This window comes from Nycticebus coucang, chromosome 19 (genome assembly GCF_027406575.1).
Source record: "Nycticebus coucang isolate mNycCou1 chromosome 19, mNycCou1.pri, whole genome shotgun sequence".
NCBI classification, from domain to species: domain Eukaryota; kingdom Metazoa; phylum Chordata; class Mammalia; order Primates; family Lorisidae; genus Nycticebus; species Nycticebus coucang.
The window spans coordinates 20,007,390-20,026,977 of NC_069798.1; the positions used below are offsets into that span (position 1 = coordinate 20,007,390).

Genomic DNA, 19,588 nt, shown 5'->3' on the forward strand with positions numbered 1-19,588 from the left:
TCATGGCACAGCTTCCAGAAATGTGCAGGGGTGAAAAGGGGGCACTGCCAGTAACGTAGGAGTTCAAAGCCATTTCTGAACTTGTTCTAGAAGCAGCAGCAGCCGGTGCAATGATGCTCCCATAGATCAAGCAATAAAGAAAACTATCCTTACGCCCTGCATGCCAGCTGAGAGGCTGCACAGCTAAGACCATCAGTGCTGGCTTCAATGCAAAGGCTGTAAGGACTAGCATTTTCCACCCATGAACATTGTGGGTGACTTAAGTCTGGCCTTTGGATTGTTCCAGTCTGCAACTCGACTAACCCTAACATCTCCCCGCTTTCCACGGCACTAATTGGTCAGATCCTGAACGGCAGTTCTCTAAGTATGGTCTGGGGAGTGGACTCCTAGGGTCCCCAAGATCCCTTCAGGGGATCTGCAAAAGCAAAACTACTTTCAAAGTTTGGCCTTTTCCATTCTCATTTTCTCACAAGCATAAAGTGTTTTGCATGGGCTGTGTGATATGTGGTACCTTACCAGAGAAAATGCAGAAGCTGATAGAAAAAGCAGCTGTCTTCTTACTAAGCTAGATGTTAAAGAGATTGCAACAACGTAAAAGCACAATGCTACTCTTCCCAGTAATTGTTTTTTTCTGTTTTAGAAAATGTAGTAATTTTTTCATAAAATTGTTATGTTTCACAGGGAATGGGTTTAATATTTTTAAACGAATTACTAAGTATTATAGTATTTTCTCGGTTTAACTTCTCTATGGTAAACACTAATAGATATTACCCACACTTGGAAAGCTCACTGGAGCGCTTAGTACTTTCTAAGAGGTGAAAGTATCCTGAGACTAAAAAGTTGTGAGCTGTCGCGCCGGAGAGAGGGCTGGAATGAACTCAGCTGAAGGCAGCATTTGAAGGAACAATCTGGGCAGCTGGTGGCCAACCCCATCCCCTACTCCTCCCACCTAGGAGTCACAGGCCCACAAATATTGAGTGTGGTGATCTCATTTTCCATGCTGGGAGTTCACAGATCTCCTGCAGCATTTGGCCACGGGGAGGGGACATGTCTGTGGACTCTGGAGATTCAGGGATTCAGTTTCAGTGAGAGACACATTCCCATAGATTAAGGCCACACCCTCCAGCCTACTGCTTATCAGAAGCATGGTGCTAATTTCCTCCCCCATCTTCTGACCCTGTGGCTTACATTTCACCTGGTTCAGAACTCAGGCAAGGACAAGAGGTCCTACTTACTGGGTCCCTTCGAAGACTTCAGCATTTGAGGACCTTGAGAATTATAAAAGGAGTCCAACGTGCGGGAACAAAATACTCACAGAGGGACTGGAGCTTCTGGCAAGGGGACAGGGATGCTTTCCCCAGGCCCTGCGTGTGCTTTAACTGGGCAGTCTGCAGCCTTGATTGTGAAGAGTGGCTGGTTTTTATACTTGGGCAGGTGGCTTTTAAGATCAAGAGGCTTTAATTCCCAAACCACAGGGTATTTTGATCTGGACACATGACTGCAACTTAGGGTGGTTTAATCTCCAGGAAAGTAGTTGTTTAAAGAGGTAGGCTTACAGAAAAAAAAAAACAGCGAACTTCAGTAAAGGCCACAGACCAAGAGTCTCAAGGAAGAGGCAGGATGCACAGGGACCTTAGGCCAATGGTGAAACACTACGCAAGGGCTGCTACAGCTCGGCCTCAACGGGGGTCTGCGGAAGCTTAGGACTTCTGGAGGTGCCTGTGGACCCCAGTCTGAATAAACAAAGGCAGAGAAAAAGGAGATTATTTAAACATCATCTGCCTAAAAACTAGCGAGCAGAAGAGTATTTGCTATTTTGGGGTGGCGCCTGTGGCTCAGTGGGTAGGGCACTGGCCCCATATACTGCGGGTAGTGGGTTCAAACTCAGCCCCGGCCAAACTGCAAAAACAACAACAACAACAACAAATAGCTGGGCATTGTGGGTGCCTGTAGTCCCTGCTACTCCAGAGGCTGAGGTAAGAGAACTGCCTAAGCCCAGGAGTTGGAGTTTGCCGTGAGCTGTGACGCCACAGCACTCTACTGAGGGCGATAAAGTGAGACTCTGTCTCTACAAAAAAAAAAAAAGAGTATTTGCTGTTTTTACATGACACTGAGTTCAAGAACCCTAACAAGGATCTCACTTTAAATTATTAGTGACAGGCCTTTGAGAGCAGCAAAGGGTTGGTCAAGAGGGCCCATCTTGGATCCTCACGGCTTGACCAGAGGCTCCAAGTGCAGCTCCCACCAGGGGGTCTGGAGAATCTTTACAAAGGAAGGAGAAACCCTCGCTTGCAGATGGGCTTCTCTGACCAAAGCAACTCCACAGCACGGGGCTGCCAACACCAGCTCCCAAGACAGCATTTCACCAGTCACACACCAGCCTGGGCCACCTCGGTGACAGCACTGCTAGATGCAAGAGGCTCAGAGGGGATGTTCAAAGAGAAAGGAGGACTGAACGTACGGGCTGCAAACCAAAACTCAGTTGGGAAAGGCTTCCGGGGGAGGTAGTTTAGCACTTCCTATTTACCACCTGGAAGGCGGGGTGCACTCACGCATGCAGGGGTTTCTTGTAGAAAGCTGGCATTTGAGATCCCACCACCTTCATACTAATCAGACATGTCTAACTTCTTTGTCATCTTGTATACTAAGCATCTTTAAGTTTCCATTTCTTCCTTTGAACTCTGTTGGATTCAAAGGTTGTGGATTCTAGGCAAAAGGATTAGAAGGACTAGCACCCAGGGAAAGCTAGAACAAAGAAGGTCTCAGTCCTCCCCTCCGATACGTCTCTGGAGCACTAAACGGTGGACTCTGGGACACAGTTTCACCCGAGATAGCTCTTCCAGGAACAGGGTCTTGTTTTCTTTCTAACTCTGTAGCTGTTAGACTATTGCTGTGATCATCCTTCATGTCCCATGAAGTTTGGGGACTCTTAAAAACTACAGCCATAAATCTTTTAAGCCTTCATGAAGTTGGGAGCAAGTCTAACCTGGCACGCACACACACACCTCCCCCAGAGAGGAGTGAAATCCTTTTCCCCAACTTTGATGTAGTGGCAGCTCAACGGACAATAATGTTTTGACCACTGTCTGGAGAAAACGGATGAAACAACCAGGCACAGTGTCCAGGCCCTTCATCACTTTTGTTCAGTCTGGAGTCAGCCTACCCAGCCGTGCAAATACTGCAACATTCATCTGATGGGACTTTTAGGGGCAGGATCCCCAGGTGAGAGGCCGGCCCGCATCCAAACGGTGGAAGATGAGAGGCAGGGGTAACAAATTCTAACGTCTGCAACGTTCAAACCACATTCCCCAACCTTGTCTTTATCAGTAATAAAGGTTCTAATTCTGGCTCTATCTACTGACTCTGTTGACTTATTTGTCCAGGACATAGCTGGATAAGAAACATTATTGTTTAGGTCTCCTTAAAATAAATTATCTACAAAGTCTCAATCTTACTTAATATTTAAAGGCCAAGGCTAAAAGATAAAAAAGAAGTCAGTGCAAATAACATTGTTATATCACCAGCAGGGCCGCATGCCCACTGAGACAGTGAGGCCCTCAGAGCTCGTGTACCTGAGGATTACTGGTGAGTGCAGGTCTGGCCTACGTTGGTATAAGGTCAGGAGAAACAGAATTCCCAAAAAGAAACATCAATCACTCATCAGATACGTGCACCTTGACGTCACCACCAAAGGGCTACATGACCAGGGACAGACATCCGCTGCTTCCTTGGCTCCCTACCCTGCATCTGTTCCATCTTCTCATTCTTAAGGTCAAAGTTTGGTCCCTGAAACTGAGATCCTGTAAATCCTCATTCTAAAGTCCAAACCCTCCTTCAGGCGACAATACTTCAAGTCTAGAATAGACTTATCTTGTTTCCACTGAGTGCATTTTTTTTTTTTTTTTTTTTTGCAGACTTTCAAGGAAATGGTGAGAGCCAGAGCTGTAAACAGGGGTCAAGCCCTGTTCAGCCACTTCCCTAACCAGGGTGCCTGCAAGTGAATGGGTTAAGCCAGACGCCCTTCAGACTCTTATAAAATGGATGGATGTGAAGATTGCATGAAAATTCAGGTCTTGGCCTAGCATATAATAAGCATTCACTAAATCTTAGATTTAATTACATGGGTCAGCTTTCAAGAAGTTTCCCAGTCCTTGGAAACACATCTTCCTACAAATCTTGAATGAAATGTTAGGTGAATATAAAGTGCAACAGCAAGGCCGAGCTGGGGACAAGTTACAAAGCTCATCCAATAGGCTCGTGTTCAAACAGACACTTCAAGGAAGAAGAAAAGGCCCAAACACAGGGCAAAACATTCTCAAACTCCTTAGTAACCAGGAGAATACGAAATTAAGCCAAAATGAGACACCTCTGTGTGGTCCAGCAGACCGTTAATTTTTTTTTTTTAAAGTCTGACAAGTCTCCTAAAATTATGGGGGAGGGGGAAAATATCTATCATGCTGGTGGCCGGTATGAAAAACACAATCTTGCGTTATTTAGTAAAAATGAACATATTCATGGCTTGCATATTCTATTCCTTAGTATACACCCCAGAGCAGATCAGTATTCCATCACCAGGGAGCTTGCTAGACATGCAAATTCTCAGGCTCCACTGCAGACTGACTGAATCATAAGCTCAGGGCATAGGGCCAGGAATCCATGTTTTAACAAGCTTTCTGATGATTCTCATAACACTCTAAAATTTGGGAAACACAGCCCTAGAGTTCCTCTGGCATTTACACACAGGTAGCATGTATAGGAATGGTGATAGCAGTGAAAATCTAAAACCACACACGTGAGTCCACAAACAACAAACCAAGTAAGTAAATTGTACCAAATTCCTAGCATGCGATGCTCTATGGCAGTGGAAATGAGCAAATTGAAGCTACAGGTCAAGTAAATGAATCTTACAGGCATAATGCTTAGCAAAAAAAAAAACAAATCAGAAAAATACATGATAAAAGATACACACGTGCATGATACATTTATATATCTGTGCGTGATGTGTATACATATAGAAGGACACATCTCCATATATGTAAAGAATACAGAAAGCAATGAATAAATGTTAGTAAGAAAAAAAGTTAAGATAGTAAGGATAATAGTTATTACTGGGAGAAAGGAAGAGCACTCTGGGGAATTCCAAGGTAGTAGCAATATTCTATTTTCTTAACCTGGCTGTTAGTTGTACTTCAGATATCTTAATTATTTTCCAAACTATGCACATATGCTTTACAGACTCCTCTGTATGTACCACAATTCACAAAAAGAAAGTTTTTTAAAAAGAATGAGCCTCACATTCAGACAAAATAGAGATCAATGACAATCTGCTTTATTATTATTATTTTTTCTTTTACCTTAGTTCAAATACATATTAAGCTGATAACATCAGGCCACTTGCATGAGCCCCACCTGAGCCCCAGCTTCATCACTTAACAAAATAACCTGGACACCTTAGGCAACTTACGTACTTTTTGGTGCCCTCATATATAAAACAGTGTATTGTTTTTGAAAATTAAATGAGTTGGCGCCCATAGCACAGTGATTACAGCACCAGCCACATACACTAAGGGTGGCGGGTTTGAACCCAGCCCGGGCCAGCTGAACAACTATGACAAAAAAATAACCGGATGTTGTGGCGAGCTCCTGTAGTCCCAGCTACTTGGGAGGCTGAGGCAAGAGAATCGCTTGAGCACAAGAGTTTGAGGTTGCTGGGAGTTGTGATGTCACTGTGATGCCACAGTGTTCTACTCAGGATGCATAGTGAGACTCTGTCTCAAAAAAAAAAAAAAACAAAGAAAAGAAAATAAAATTAAATTAGTTTATAGATGTAAAGTACTTAGAATAGTGCCTGGTACGTAGTAATTACTCAAAAATGAAAAAATATGTATCAGTAGGATAGAAAGATACTAGGTTACTTACACCATTCCCTTCATCTAATTATTAATAAACCATCTTGAATCGACCTTCCCTCTGTATTTACAGATGCTGTGCTGGCATCAACCAACATAACAACATTACATGCAACCCTCTCCTCATCATCATCGGAAAAGTAAGTATTCAGAGACTGAGTAACTGTTTCCAGGATAGTCTTAAAACGTGTGTGCCTGCGTGTGGGTACTTAACAGGACAGAGAAGAATTAAATCACAGAAACAAGAGACAGATCTGGAAGACACCAAAATACCTCCTGTCCAATAACCTGTTATTTCTGAATCAAATCACTGGTAGAATAGCACTCCACATCCATGAATCCCTTTCCTAATTATAAAGACGGTGGGATTGTACCAACTTAGATAGCATCTGCTAGAATTTAAGGAGGACTGTTAAAATCTGTGCCTTCTGATGGTGGTTTTCAAAAGTAGCCTGAGGAGCACTGGTGGTAGGGAGTCCATGGAGAGCTATGAGTGACTGGCTATGATACTGAACATAAAACAAAGTCTTGCACGCATGAGGTGCGCAAACTTTTTCAAATAATCACATTATCCCCCAGTTGTGTCTATGCAAAACAACGGCACTGACTAGGCCCCGAAATCTTCTATTAAACATCCAGGATTTTGCTCAGTACAGGAAAGCATTTTTTAAGTTATATACATAGAGACGAACGCACACACAGACACACACATACAACACTAACCCATTTACTTTTTGTAATAACCTTATGATAGAGTCTTTATTATCCCCATTTTACAAATTTGCATACTGAAAGATAGAAATGTCAAATACGCTAATCCAAGTTCACAAAACAAGTGTCAGAGTTTGGTAACCAAGGCCTAGGCTACTAAGTAAGTATCAAAGGAGAAAAAAGACAGAGATCTACAAATCCACAAAATTCTTTCTGATAAAAGACGCATTTCAGTTCACCAAAAAAGCAACTCTGACAAATGAGGATAAACATGTTACTGCCTGCATGTATGTTGTGTCTATAAAATCTGAGGGGAAAATAAAGCAAGACTCTCTTCCACACACTATATACAAAAATAAATTTCAGATAAGTAAAATGTCTCAATGTGAAAACATAAAAAGGTAAGTAAGATCTGAGATAACATGAGGTTTGAAAAATTGTCTCTGGAAGTGGAGTGGCCTCAACTTACTGGCTCACCCAAGAAATAATATTCCAGACACATATCATATTTCCATACGTATCTATTTTAATTATGAAGAACCAAGACTTATGAAAATAAGATATCTGAATCTTAAAAATATCTATTACATATGCAAATACTAAAAAATTAAGTTTTTTAAACCTATTTAAAACTTTTTTTTACAGTTTTATTTTCCATCCGAAAATGTAATAAGGAATGTTATAAGCAATCTGCAAAATAACCCATTGCTGTTCACATTTAAATAAACCACTCTCTCCCTTTAAAACACAGCTCCATCAAGAAGGCCTCAAATAAAGAGAAAGACCATAAACCAAAGCATGGATTTAACTCAGCTTCATTTACAAGGTATTTAAACTCTAAAGCAATTTGTACATTAAATCAATAGTTATGATACTCTCCCCCAAGTGTTCTTATGTATCTATCAAACCCAAAAGACAGAACTATAAATAAAATTGAATGCCTAAAACACAAATGTTGTATGTAAACAATTACTTTTAAGGTAGAAAAACAATGAGCGGGGTAAAAGCTAGTGACATACAAATTATATATCAATAAGCTAAGGCCACACAAAGAGAACGATCTTTTTAAATACAGTAAAATAAAGTCCACATGTGTAGGAACGTAAATAAATTAGAGCTGCCTTGAAGCAAACAAATCCTTAGCGGGCCAGTACCTATGGAATTTGCTTCCTGGGTCTTTATCATTATGCATGGAACCTTTCACCTATAATTCTCAACCTACCCAACAGTCATTATAAACAGAAAGAAAAAGACACTATATATAAAAAAAAAAAAAGATCTTTGGATAAGTATGAGTAGTATGCACTACTTGTGGCAAACTCTCAGATCTTTAAAAAAGGTATACAAACATAAAAAAAGGGCTAATGGGACCCAGATGTATTAATACACTGAAAAGCCAGAAAACTGAAGTTTGTGGCATTACAAACCCGCCAATGTGACCTTCAAATTAAAAACAAAAACTGGGAAGGGCCTTGTTAAAAACTGGGTCACTCAGAAACCCAGAGAAGATATTAAGGAGCATTATGGAGAAGATTACAATCTATTAACACCTAAATCTTCCGACTGAAAACCTCAGGTCAAAGAGATACTTCGTTCTTTGCCTCCACACTCCTTCCATTAAAAAGAAAGGCAAGAGAGAACTCCACCTTACAGAATTACAAATCTCTTTGACTTTTGGCTGCAGCAATATTGTCAAATTACCAGAACTATAGGAAAAGATACCATTGTAGGAAAAACCACAAAAGGTATTTAGTGGCTTGACATCGTAAATGTGCAAGTGACCTTGAGCTGCAAAACAATAATTAATCTTTCCTTTTTAAAACAATTTTCAACTTCCTTAACCTCCTGGATATTTCTGTAGTGTCCATGAGTCTTTCCTAATTTCATGACTATTACAAATACGGATGACACAAATTTATGGGTGATTCTACATATAGAGTTCAAGATGCCAGACTCCAAGGGAACACAGTATATGATTTCCATAAATTACAAACAAACAAAAGTAATCTATGCTGTTAGAAACCAATAGTTACCATCAAGGAATGGTGAAAATCGGAAGACTGATTTCGGGGTGCTCATGAGGTACTGATCAAATAGTATGTTCAGTTTAGAAACATTTACCAAGTTATTCACTGATACGTACAATTTCCCGTAGGCATATGATGCTTCCATTAAGTAACTGTGTGTGTGTGTGTGTGTGTAAGTGTATAATCTGAGTTCTGAACTCCCTATAATATAATATGAGGAAGCAGAATGTTAGAACCCAATCCTGGAGGTGTTGACTCCAAATGGTCTCTACCAGGGGTGGGTGCCACAGGAGCTAAAAAGGCCAGTATTTTGGCTTAACAAAACATACTTTTCTTTAATTACTGGACCAGAAAGCCAGGAAGAGTGAACTTCAGACTTTAAATGTCTGTGTTAACCGATTAAGACAACAAATGGAAAAAAAATTAAAGTGGTCACAGTCTCCAATTTATTAAAGATTTGTGTTAAGCAGAGGAGTGAATTACGCATATATCCTCTTTTTTTTTTATTTTTTTTATTTTTTTTTTTTGTAGAGACAGAGTCTCACTGTACCGCCCTCGGGTAGAGTGCCGTGGCGTCACACGGCTCACAGCAACCTCTAAGTCTTGGGCTTACGCGATTCTCTTGCCTCAGCCTCCCGAGCAGCTGGGACTACAGGCACCCGCCACAATGCCCGGCTATTTTTTGGTTGCAGTTTGGCCGGGGCTGGGTTTGAACCCGCCACCCTCGGTATATGGGGCCGGCGCCCTACTCACTGAGCCACAGGCGCCGCCCCGCATATATCCTCTTTAAAAAAATTATAAAATGAAGGACTTCTTAGTTATCTCAGGTTTTACTTAACAGTTTCCCAACCAAGCAACAGACCTTCTGTGCAAGATTACAGTCAAGCCCAGGGTATCCACCCCCCAACAATAGGTCAAGTTACAAAGAAAATCACTGCCTGTACCCAGTTCCTCCACAAAATATAAAAACCTGTTTGCAGTGGGGTCATTTCAAGATATGGACATATATGTTTGAAAAGAAACCAAATGATTTATGGGAAAAGAACATGGTAACTCAAAATATTCAAATGACAACTGTTTGAACATTAAAGCATTTCAAAAATTGGTGATAAAATCTACTGTATTCGTTTTTACAGTGAAAAATGTATATCCTATGGCCTGATGGTTTACAAGATCTTAGGATGTATTTTAAGTTTCAAGATTCACAAAAAACAAAGCTATTTTTAAGCACTTATCAGCACATTATGGTTGATCAAGACAACCTGAAGAACTTTTTAAAAATGACTATGAATCATGTCGTGAAGATTTTTTTCTTCTTTCTCCAATAGAAAAGATTAAAAACAAACAAACAACAACAACCAAAAAAACCCAAAAAACAAGAATGAAAATTTTAACCAAGCATTACATTTTGGCTTCAGATGCCAAAGAAAACAAAATATTTAAGGCCAAGATTAGAGAGTGTGATTCAAAATTTAACTAATTAAAGAAAAGATGATGTATCAACTCAGAGGGGATCAAAGCTTCTCTCTAATGTGACAGTCATTCTGGATTCTCATAATACTCAACGTGTCTAAGATACAGTTTCTTCATCATTAAAATGGGGATTAAACCCCCTAACTCATAGGAATACAGAAACAATTAACTAAAACAGACGTGCCTTGAAATTAAAACATTTAATTTTTAAGGTTTAATATTACCAGATATTAGTTTGAAAAACCCTCTGAAGATGTGGCAGCAAATACCTAAAGTTTCAATGATTTTCTCTGCTGTATCAATCTGCTTTTCTGAATAATGTGAATGACCTAACGACAACTGCCAAACATAAAATAAATTGTGAAATGTCTTAAAACTGTCAACTTGGGAAAAAAACGAAAAGGGAAATGCTTCCTGACAACCCTTACTTAAAACAGTAACATAAGGGCGGCGCCTGTGGCTCAGTGAGCAGGGCGCCGGCCCCATATACGGAGGGTGGCGGGTTCAAACCTGGCCCCAGCCAAACTGCAACAACAACAACAAAAAAAAATAGCTGGGCGTTGTGGCGGGCACCTGTAGTCCCAGCTACTCGGGAGGCTGAGGCAGGAGAATCGCCTAAGCCCAGGAGTTGGAGGTTGCTGTGAGCTGTGTGACACCACGGCACTCTACGGAGGACAATAAGGTGAAACTCTGTCTCTACAAAAAAAAAAAAAAAAACAGTAACATAAAAGTCTAATATTTAGTGAAAGAGAGTAAAGTTAAACTCATAAACTCAAAATTTTTTTTGTTTTTTGTTTTTTTTTGAGACAGAGCCTCAAGTTGTTGCCCTGGTAGAGTGCTGTGGTATCATAGCTCACAGCAACCTCCAACTCCTGGGCTTAAGCGATTCTTTTGCCTCAGCCTCCCAAGTAGCTGGGACTACAGGCGCCCGCCACAACGCCCGGACATTTTTTGTCTGTAGTTGTCATTGTTTGGTGGGCCCAGGCTGGATTCCAACCTGCCAGCACTGGTGTATATGGCTGGCGCCTTAGCTGCTTGAGCTACAGGTGCTGAGTCTCAAAATGTATTTTAATAATGAAGGGAAACATAGTCATTTTATATCTGTAGTGCCAAGAATTTTCAGAATAATAAAGATTTTAAATTATATACCTTTCAAATTTACTTTTTATCAACTAATACCTCAATTCACCAAAATATTAAATAACTTATCAGAATGTGGAGAAATCTAAATATACAAGTTTTAAACTATGATGTTGAAAAAAATTACACAAAAAAACAGTATTAAAATTATAATATATAGTAGTATGCAAGGGTATTATTTACTTATTTGCTTACTTAATGTTTTAATTATAGATAGGTATATTTTGTAAAAGAAAACCTAAGAACAGATTATGGATCAAACAAGTTACTCGAATATGAATGCCATATATTATAATAGTATCTTCTTTTAAAAAGCTCAATCTATCTTAAAAGCATTACACAACTAATTCTCCCAACTGTACTTGGAAAAACTCAAGTTAATTGTTTACTTAAGGCAGTGAGCAGACCAGAAAATCTCGTTCCTGTATTAAATGTCTTTCTGTATCTCCAATTCCAGATACTAGTAAGGTCTCCTTTAGTTTGTAGTTCCACTATCAGAATAGATGAAAACCTAAGTACTCAATCAGTTAGGAGAATGTAAGAAATATCACAATGGTTTCACCAACTAGTATACTCTCTCAGGCGCAGAGAACTCAGCACAATGTGCTCATTCCATGATGTCAGCATGGAAACTTATTCATTATTTAGCTATCCATCAATTTAGCCAATCTTCCTTTGGACCTACTTATAGTTCAGCTTGGTATAGGTTGCTCCAAACTGAATTTTTAGAATGTTCCAGTGTTAGATAACCTTCATCTTATTTCTTTTCTGATTTTTTATTCTTCAGTTACATCTTGTAACTGTGGTCTTTGTCCATCCAATTTATCTTCATTCAGAAGCCTAAAATCTCACCTTTTATTCTGAATGCCCTTTAGCTTTTTTAGGGAGCAGGACTATACCCCAAACCTGGAGTGGTTTAACAATTGTTTTCTTGAACTGGAACTAACAGAACTAAAATGTTTTTATCTACACAGTAGGGATTCTTGAATCTAGCTGCAAATTATTCTGTAATTTAGGAAAACACATCCAACTGATGGACTTTCAATAGATCAATAAATCCAATCTTTTGTAATTATAAACATTTTGATAAATATCTTTGTCTGAGTATCTATATCACGTGTTTGTCATGAATACAGGCATACCAGCCGAAAAATAACCAAAGGATGACCTTTTAGGACAAGAGGCTATATTTTTAATGCTGACCCCTCACCACTTAATTCAATGTTCTCATGAAGGCTATCTTCTCTCAAAGAAACATGACAACATGAAACCAATAGAATACATAACTTTTAGTCCTAGTCACATTATACTTAACCTTCCATTAAGTCTAATCCCTTCCCAAAATAGTTTACCTTTACCCATAAAGGTAGCATAGGCAATGAAGAAAATTTAAGTTAAAAGTCAAGCATGTAAAAAATACAGATGATGTCAAACTTTTCATTTATGACAAACTAGGATTAATAAACCTTCAGAAATCACATTCTACAACTCCAAGCAACTGAACATGCTTACATTTTAGGTTGAAAATTAAAGCCATTTCAAAACCTTTCACAAGGAGACATATCTGAGATCTTTTGAAGCAGTCCCAAGAATCACAGAACTGGAAAGTCCCTCAGAGATCCACTAATCCAACCAGCCTCAAGACTCTACTGTTGAGGAAAATGAGGTCACAAGAGTTTAAGAGAGGAGACTACTTTTGGATCAAATGAGAACCCCAGGCTTCCTGCCCTTGACAGAGATTACAAAAGGGCCGCTCATTTGCACAGAACAAAGTCATTATATATTATACCCCTGGTGCCCAACTACCTTTCAGGATACACACAAAGGGATCAATCAACTAGTGATGGACACTTCATGTCAAACTGTACTGAATGTTGCAGGAGACATACGCAGATTGCGGTCTTCAAAAGATACATGAATATATTTGCCACTGAAGGGTCTGGATGCTGTAAGTACAATTAGAAGCTCAGACAAAGAAGTTCATTGAGAACTAAAGACTGAGTAACAAGAAATAAAGAAATGAGCAGGATTTATGTATAACCTACATTTTCTTTTAAAACACTCCATTACAACATAAATCACAATCTTTAAATCCCCATCGTTCAAGAAGTCCCATTTAGCTTTTGAATTCACTTTCAGCCTACTTTAAACTCATCACTTTATATATGCGGAAGACAGCTCTTACTAAAACATTAATCTGTATACACCCTCTTCCTTGTCATGAATAAGGCTGTTAATTAAAACTTACCTATATTACGTTAAATACAAAGACTAGCATCTGCTTAACTGATATGATATTCTGAAAAATTAAAACAAAAATAAATTTTTAGTAGAAAAAACCAGAAATGTCAGGCATAATGATTTGTTGGTACCAATTATGTTTCAACTTACAGTTCTTAACTCAACTTGAAAATACTTAGGGTTTTCGAAAGTATATTGATGTTGGGAATGAAATACTTCTTCAAACGACAAAATCCAAACTCCAAATCTATCACACTTTTAAATGGTTGATAAAATTCACCACTGAGTCTGAGCAGTACTTAAATTTGATTACTTTTTGTGTTTGAGCCAAAAGAACAAATTTGAATAATGTTAACTTGGGCAAAGTAGTCGAGTGTATATACACAGACAACACTTCTTAATTTTTTCTTCTTTAAAAAAAAAAAAATCACAATTCTAACTCAAAATAGCTCCTTGAAAACAGGATGGGGACTTTAGTCACTCAAGACAAAAAAAAAAAAAAAATAGGATTTAAAGGAATCCTAGGATTTAAAGGAAACTGTTGCTCTAAGTCTTGACATTTCCCTGTGATAAACCTAAAGCTTAATGAGCCACAGAAGATTTAAGAATTTAAAAATTTTAATGAAAAAAATTAAAGACAGTTTGGTGCAAAATACTGCCATCAAATAATCTGTTTCAGAAAGACTATAGACTTCATATATAAAAAACACGAAATATCTAAAAAAAATCTCTGAACTTCTAGAAAAAGGTCAGGGTAGACTTCAATGAAGGTATGAAAGTGAGAAAGTACACTTTGTATACATATTCTAAACTTCTAGTTGGGGCCTTAAAAATATTAGTGTTAATATATATTTAATCTTTAAAAACATTTTAGTATATATAAAATATTGTTTTCCAAATCACACCTAGTATCTTTGCAAGTGCCACCTATTAGTAATGACCACATGCCCCAAGATAAAGAAAAGGTTGAAGAAATATTAAATGTATTACTAAGAAATATATCACTATGTCCAATAAATAAGCTGTCAATATCAACACAAGAACTTATGTTTCAAAGTTACATGAAAATGAAATAAACACTAAGAATAAATACTTGCTTCATACTTCAGAAAATTATCAAATCCTAGATTTTCCACATCCTAAAACAAAGCCTCTTTTTTAATGTATGTTTCATATGTTGAATAGTAATCTCATTAAAATATGTACCTAACAGGTGAAAAACATATAAGGTATACGCCTATTTTGTCCAAGGCCCTCAGCCAGGGTTGAAACCAGAACCTATGTGGTAAGACTATGAATCCAGAATGTCTATACACATTGAAAGCACTGTCCTTGATGCCTCATAACCCATATAAGGGGTGATTATATTTAAATATAATTTATTTAAATTACAACAATGGAGCTATGCAATTAAAATGTGAACTAGAAACACAAAACTGATTTCTAATATATAAACAGTCAGTCAGTAATAAAAGCAAAATTGATTTTTCCCTAATGATAAACTTATATACGTATCTGAAAGTCATTTGTACAATTTACAAGAAAATCTAGTCATAACTTTGTAACAGAACATTTGCCCTTTAATCAGAGAAGTTTATTGGTCAAATTCTGATTTTTATGTAAAAGTCAATGATATTATCTAAATCAAAATGAGAAAGCATAGGAAAAAAAAACCTCAAAGCTGAATATCTTACCATGCAACATTGACTGAAATCGTAGAAACATGTAAATCCAGGTAGCAGAATAACTAAATTAATATAGAATCTCTCAAAGTAAAATTGGAAACACAGACTTCAGATAACAAAGGCACAGAGCCCTTTGAATATTCAATTATATTTAACTGGTATGAAAAAACAAAGTTGTTCTGTATCTGCACTAAAACCCTATACATCTCTTTTCCAAAACTATGGGCTGCTTAGTCTGGACTGAAAAAAAAAAAATAGACTTTAATAGCAGATGACTGCAGAGTAGCCACATTCACCTTGCAGATAGATCTTTGCTGCTACTGGTATGTAAAGCAGACCACTGGCACACAGTTATTTCCAATCTCAGTTGTCCAACCCACATGGTGCACTTAACCCTAAAACTCATGTTGCATAAACTGCTCTGCTTCCACTCCTTTCAAATCATTCCGTTTTACTGCTTGACTTGCACTCATGAACCAGACTGCCAAATAACTTGATGACAAAGTTGTCATTGCCCCTTTTGGGAAGGTTTATAAAAGTCAATATCCATATAGAAGAAACTGAGAAGGAACTTACAATGGCAAGCATAAGCACATTATTTCCCATTTATAAATGGTATTTTAAAAAACACTTCAAGAAAAATATGATATCCAAAATTCACACCTGACTAAAAGAGAAAATGAGATTGCTCCAGTTGCAACACACTTGTATTAAATCTCTCCTCCTCTAAGTTCACGGTACAGTAGGTATTGAATTAAAACTTACTTTTAGATCAAAAAGTTAGTGAAAATAACCAACTTATTGCTGGATTCACACTCTGAGGATTTACTGTCTATAAATAAGACCACCCAATGTCCCCAAATTAATGTTTTTTTAACGTAAGATTTCTTTTAAAAGAAAACGAAAGAAGAAAAGGTCTCACATACTTAAGGATTAAGTTTGTCTTGCCATCCCTTAACGCCAAACACTGGCAGCAGCACTTTTCCTTCCTCCCCTTCTGCCTACCCTCTCTAACAAAACCTATTTTTAAAAGAAGAAACAATAAATGAAGTGACACGAGGTGAAAGAATGAGGAGTGTGCGCTCTGAGAATAAAGGGCGGTTTTATAACAGGAGGTACTTTTGTTAGCAAGTGACTGGCAGGTCTCCTCCCCCAAGTTAGAAGGAATTCCATCCCCTCTCCAAAACTGCAGAGGCCAAAAATGTCTAGTCTAATAGTTCTGAAATCCCAGAGTCAGGAGAGAGCCAGGGGAGGGGACTGGCGAGTGGGGGAAGGGGAGAGAAAAAGACCAGCAGGAGACGAAAGAACAAAAGGAGAAACCCAAGAAAGGAGAAAGGAAGGACGGAACCCAGCGGCCTAGAAGCCAAGGATAGGAAGACAGCCAGAAAGTGGGAAAGCACGACCCCGGGGAGAAGAGCATGGAGCCGGGCAGGACTGGGCGCGCCGCACTGCCGCGCACCATGGACAGGGCTCCGCGCAGCTGCAGCCCACACCCCTCTAAGCGGTGGCGGGAGAAAGCGGGGGAGATTGCGGGCGCCCGCCGCGTGCAGCCCCCCTACCCTGCGGCCGGAGCGCGCCAGGGCTTGACTCGTTAAGACTAGGGAGTGGGGTGATCTGCACCATCTGTCCCCATCTACAGTGCAGTGGCACTTCTAGCCGCGCACGCACTTTTCGGAACTGCCACCTGGCGGGCGGGCCAAACACCCCTCCCGCTGGCTTTCCGCAAGGGACCCCACGGAGAATCTTCCTGCCCCGCGGTGAGGGCGGACACGCCCCTCTCCTGCAACATCCTCCGCACCCCACCTGCGGTGGGGGGCCGACTCGGGATCCCGGTACGACCCTACGACCCCCCCACCCAGGGCTGGGGTCCAGGCCAGGGTTGTGCAACATTGCCTCTGGACCCCGCTAGGCGGGCCGGGAGACACCCACGGGTAGGACGCGGCCGGAAAGTTGGGCAGCTGGTAGGGCTGGGGATCCGCGGCAGGGAACGGAGTGGCGAGGAAACCTGTGACCAGCCTGGAGCAGGTGCCTCCCGCTGCCGAGCAGCCTCTCAGTCCGGATTCATTGAAAAGGCTCGCGGAAGCTCTCCTGAGGGTGTGAAAAGTGGGAAGGCTCCAGGCGAAGGCGCCCCTGGGACTCACGCAGGGCACAGACTGCCGGACAGAGGGAGAAGAATAATACCCTCGTAACGGAACTTCTCCCTGCCCGGCTTGATGCTGGGCATGCGGAGCCAGGGGCTGGGTGCACACTCCTCGGGACAAGGGGCTGATGTTTTCTTTCTAGGTGAAGCCGACACAGAAAATCTTGAGGACAAAATTAGAAAAAGCGGCAACTCTGGGCTGGGGTAAAGACAATAGGACAGTGGAGCCCTTGGGCACCGGAAGGCGCGCGGGTGCCAGGGTGGGGTGGGGTGTAGGGAAGTCCCGTAACTAAGACACCAGAGTGAGAATTCTTACGGCAAACTCGCGACCCCAATCCCTGCAGAAATAAACAACAAAAAAAATGGAACAAAGTGCATCGCTATGGCGAAACACAGAAAACTGCACAACCTGACAGTTATCCTGCCTCACTCTGGTGCTGCCTGGTGAACCCCCAGCGAGTTCGCTTGGCCCCCCAGGAAAAGCAGAGGGGTCCCGCTATCGGCCCACTCGAGCTCTGCCGGGAGAGGCGCAGTGGACTGTTGGCCCCAGCAGCCCTGCCCCGGCGCCCCGGCCCGAGCCTCGTGCCTGCGCAGCTCCGGGCCGCGCGGTGCGGCACCTCCCTTCCCGGGTGCGCCGCCCGGCCCCGCAGCGGCGCGGGGAACAAAGGGACCGGCGCCGCCCTCCCCACCCCACCCGTGGCCCGGCCCGCGGGGACGGCCGTATACCTGAAGCAGGGCCGCCAGCAGCGGCAGCAGGGTCCGCGGCGCTCCCGCTATCCGGCACATGGAGGCGGAGAGGGGTCGAGCGAGGAGCCGGAGGCGGCGGCGGCGGCGGAGGCAGCGGCAGCACCAACAGCGGCGCGGAGAATCGGCTCCAGGCAGTTTCCACCCCCTTCCCTTCCCCTCCCCACCCCACCCCCTTCTCCGCTGCTCTCCTCTCCCCGCCAATGGAGAGCGAGCTGATGACAAATAGCGGGCCGCGGAGTCCGCGGGACTCGCACCAGGAGTAATAAAACAGACCCAGAGATCAAGGAGCTGGGGAGGGGGCGGAGGAGGGCGGGCGAGCGTGCGTGCGTGTGTGTATGTGTGTGTGGCCGCGGTGGCAGTGCAAGCGGCTGTGCTCCAGCTCGGAGCGCAGCGCAGCGGAAGCCGCGAGGGATACAGCGGCGGGGACCTTGGCCAGTGTAGGATGCGGAGGTGGAAGTGGAGCGGATGGCGCTCTCCGAGAGCTCCGCAACGCGAGGTTTCGGGCTTGTGGTTTTGCTTCCTCCGGGTCCTCTCTCCCGGGCCGCTAGTGCGGCGAAGACACCGGGGAGAGCGCCGGGGGGGAGGGCGCTCCGGGCCGTGAGCGCTGCGCCCACAAAGGGCAGCAGTCCCACCGCCCCGCGCCTCCGCTGCGTGGGGGACTGAGGGCCCCTTCCCTCTCCCCTTTCCCGACCCCCGGCGAGTTGGAGACAGTTCTCCGGCCTCGGCCGCGCGGGGCTGAAGCGAGGGGCCGGTGCGGCCGCTACCACCGCGGCTCCGTACCGCGCAGCTGTCGCCACAGCCGCCCCTGCTTCCCAGGCGCCAGCACCCGCCTGCCGGTCCTCGCCCCGCGCCGCTCACTCGCGCGCGCCGCCCCCGGTCGCCGATCGCGCGGCCCGCTCGGCCTCCGCCTGCGCGACCCGGGCGAGCCTCCGCCGCCGCTCTCGCCGCGCTCGCCGCAAGCGCTGCCTTGCTGCGCGGCCCGCTCTCCTCTCCTATCCCCTCCCGCCGCCGCCGCCCTCGCCTCCGCCTCCCTCCTCCGCCGACCCTCCCCGCCCGCCTCGTGGCCAATCGGAGGCCACCGAGCTGCGGCGGTAGCCGGCCGGATCCACCGCAGCCGCCCGCCCCCGCCCCGCCGAAGCGCCCCGTTTTTGCTGCAGCCCGCGGGGGGTCGCCGGAGGGAAGCCTGGGGTGAGCGCAGCACCGCCCTGGCAGGTGGAGGGGTTGCGGAAAATAAAATAACTTGCGCAGGCACTTGATTGGTGGCAGGTTCATCTTTGGTCCGCCGAGGGGAATGTGATGGAGATTAGGAATTGGTGACGGGGTGGGGGTACCTCCTTGGGAGCCTAACTCGCGCTTCTGTATTTTGTCATTCTTTCGAAAATGGGTTATTTTTCCGGGCAGGGACAGACACAGCAAACTAAGGACGCGGGCTAAGCCGGTCTTGGCCATTGTTGTCTGAGACGCTTGCCAGGAGTCACCTGAGGGCGGGGGCGGGCGGAGGCTGCGGATACTCCC

At 43.0% G+C, this 19,588-nt stretch overlaps 1 protein-coding gene across 1 annotated transcript in view; it reads right to left on the reverse strand.

Moving 5' to 3' along the window:
• The window catches only part of CDH2 (cadherin 2), a 241,665-nt gene extending 222,358 nt beyond the window's left edge, over positions 1 to 19,307 (reverse strand). Inside the window, exon 1 of the mRNA XM_053571438.1 lies at positions 18,053 to 19,307. Within this exon, the coding sequence (XP_053427413.1) occupies positions 18,053 to 18,112 (60 nt within the window). The 5' untranslated portion in view covers positions 18,113 to 19,307. The remainder of the gene's footprint in view (positions 1 to 18,052) is intronic.
• Between the last annotated feature and the right edge of the window lie 281 nt (positions 19,308 to 19,588).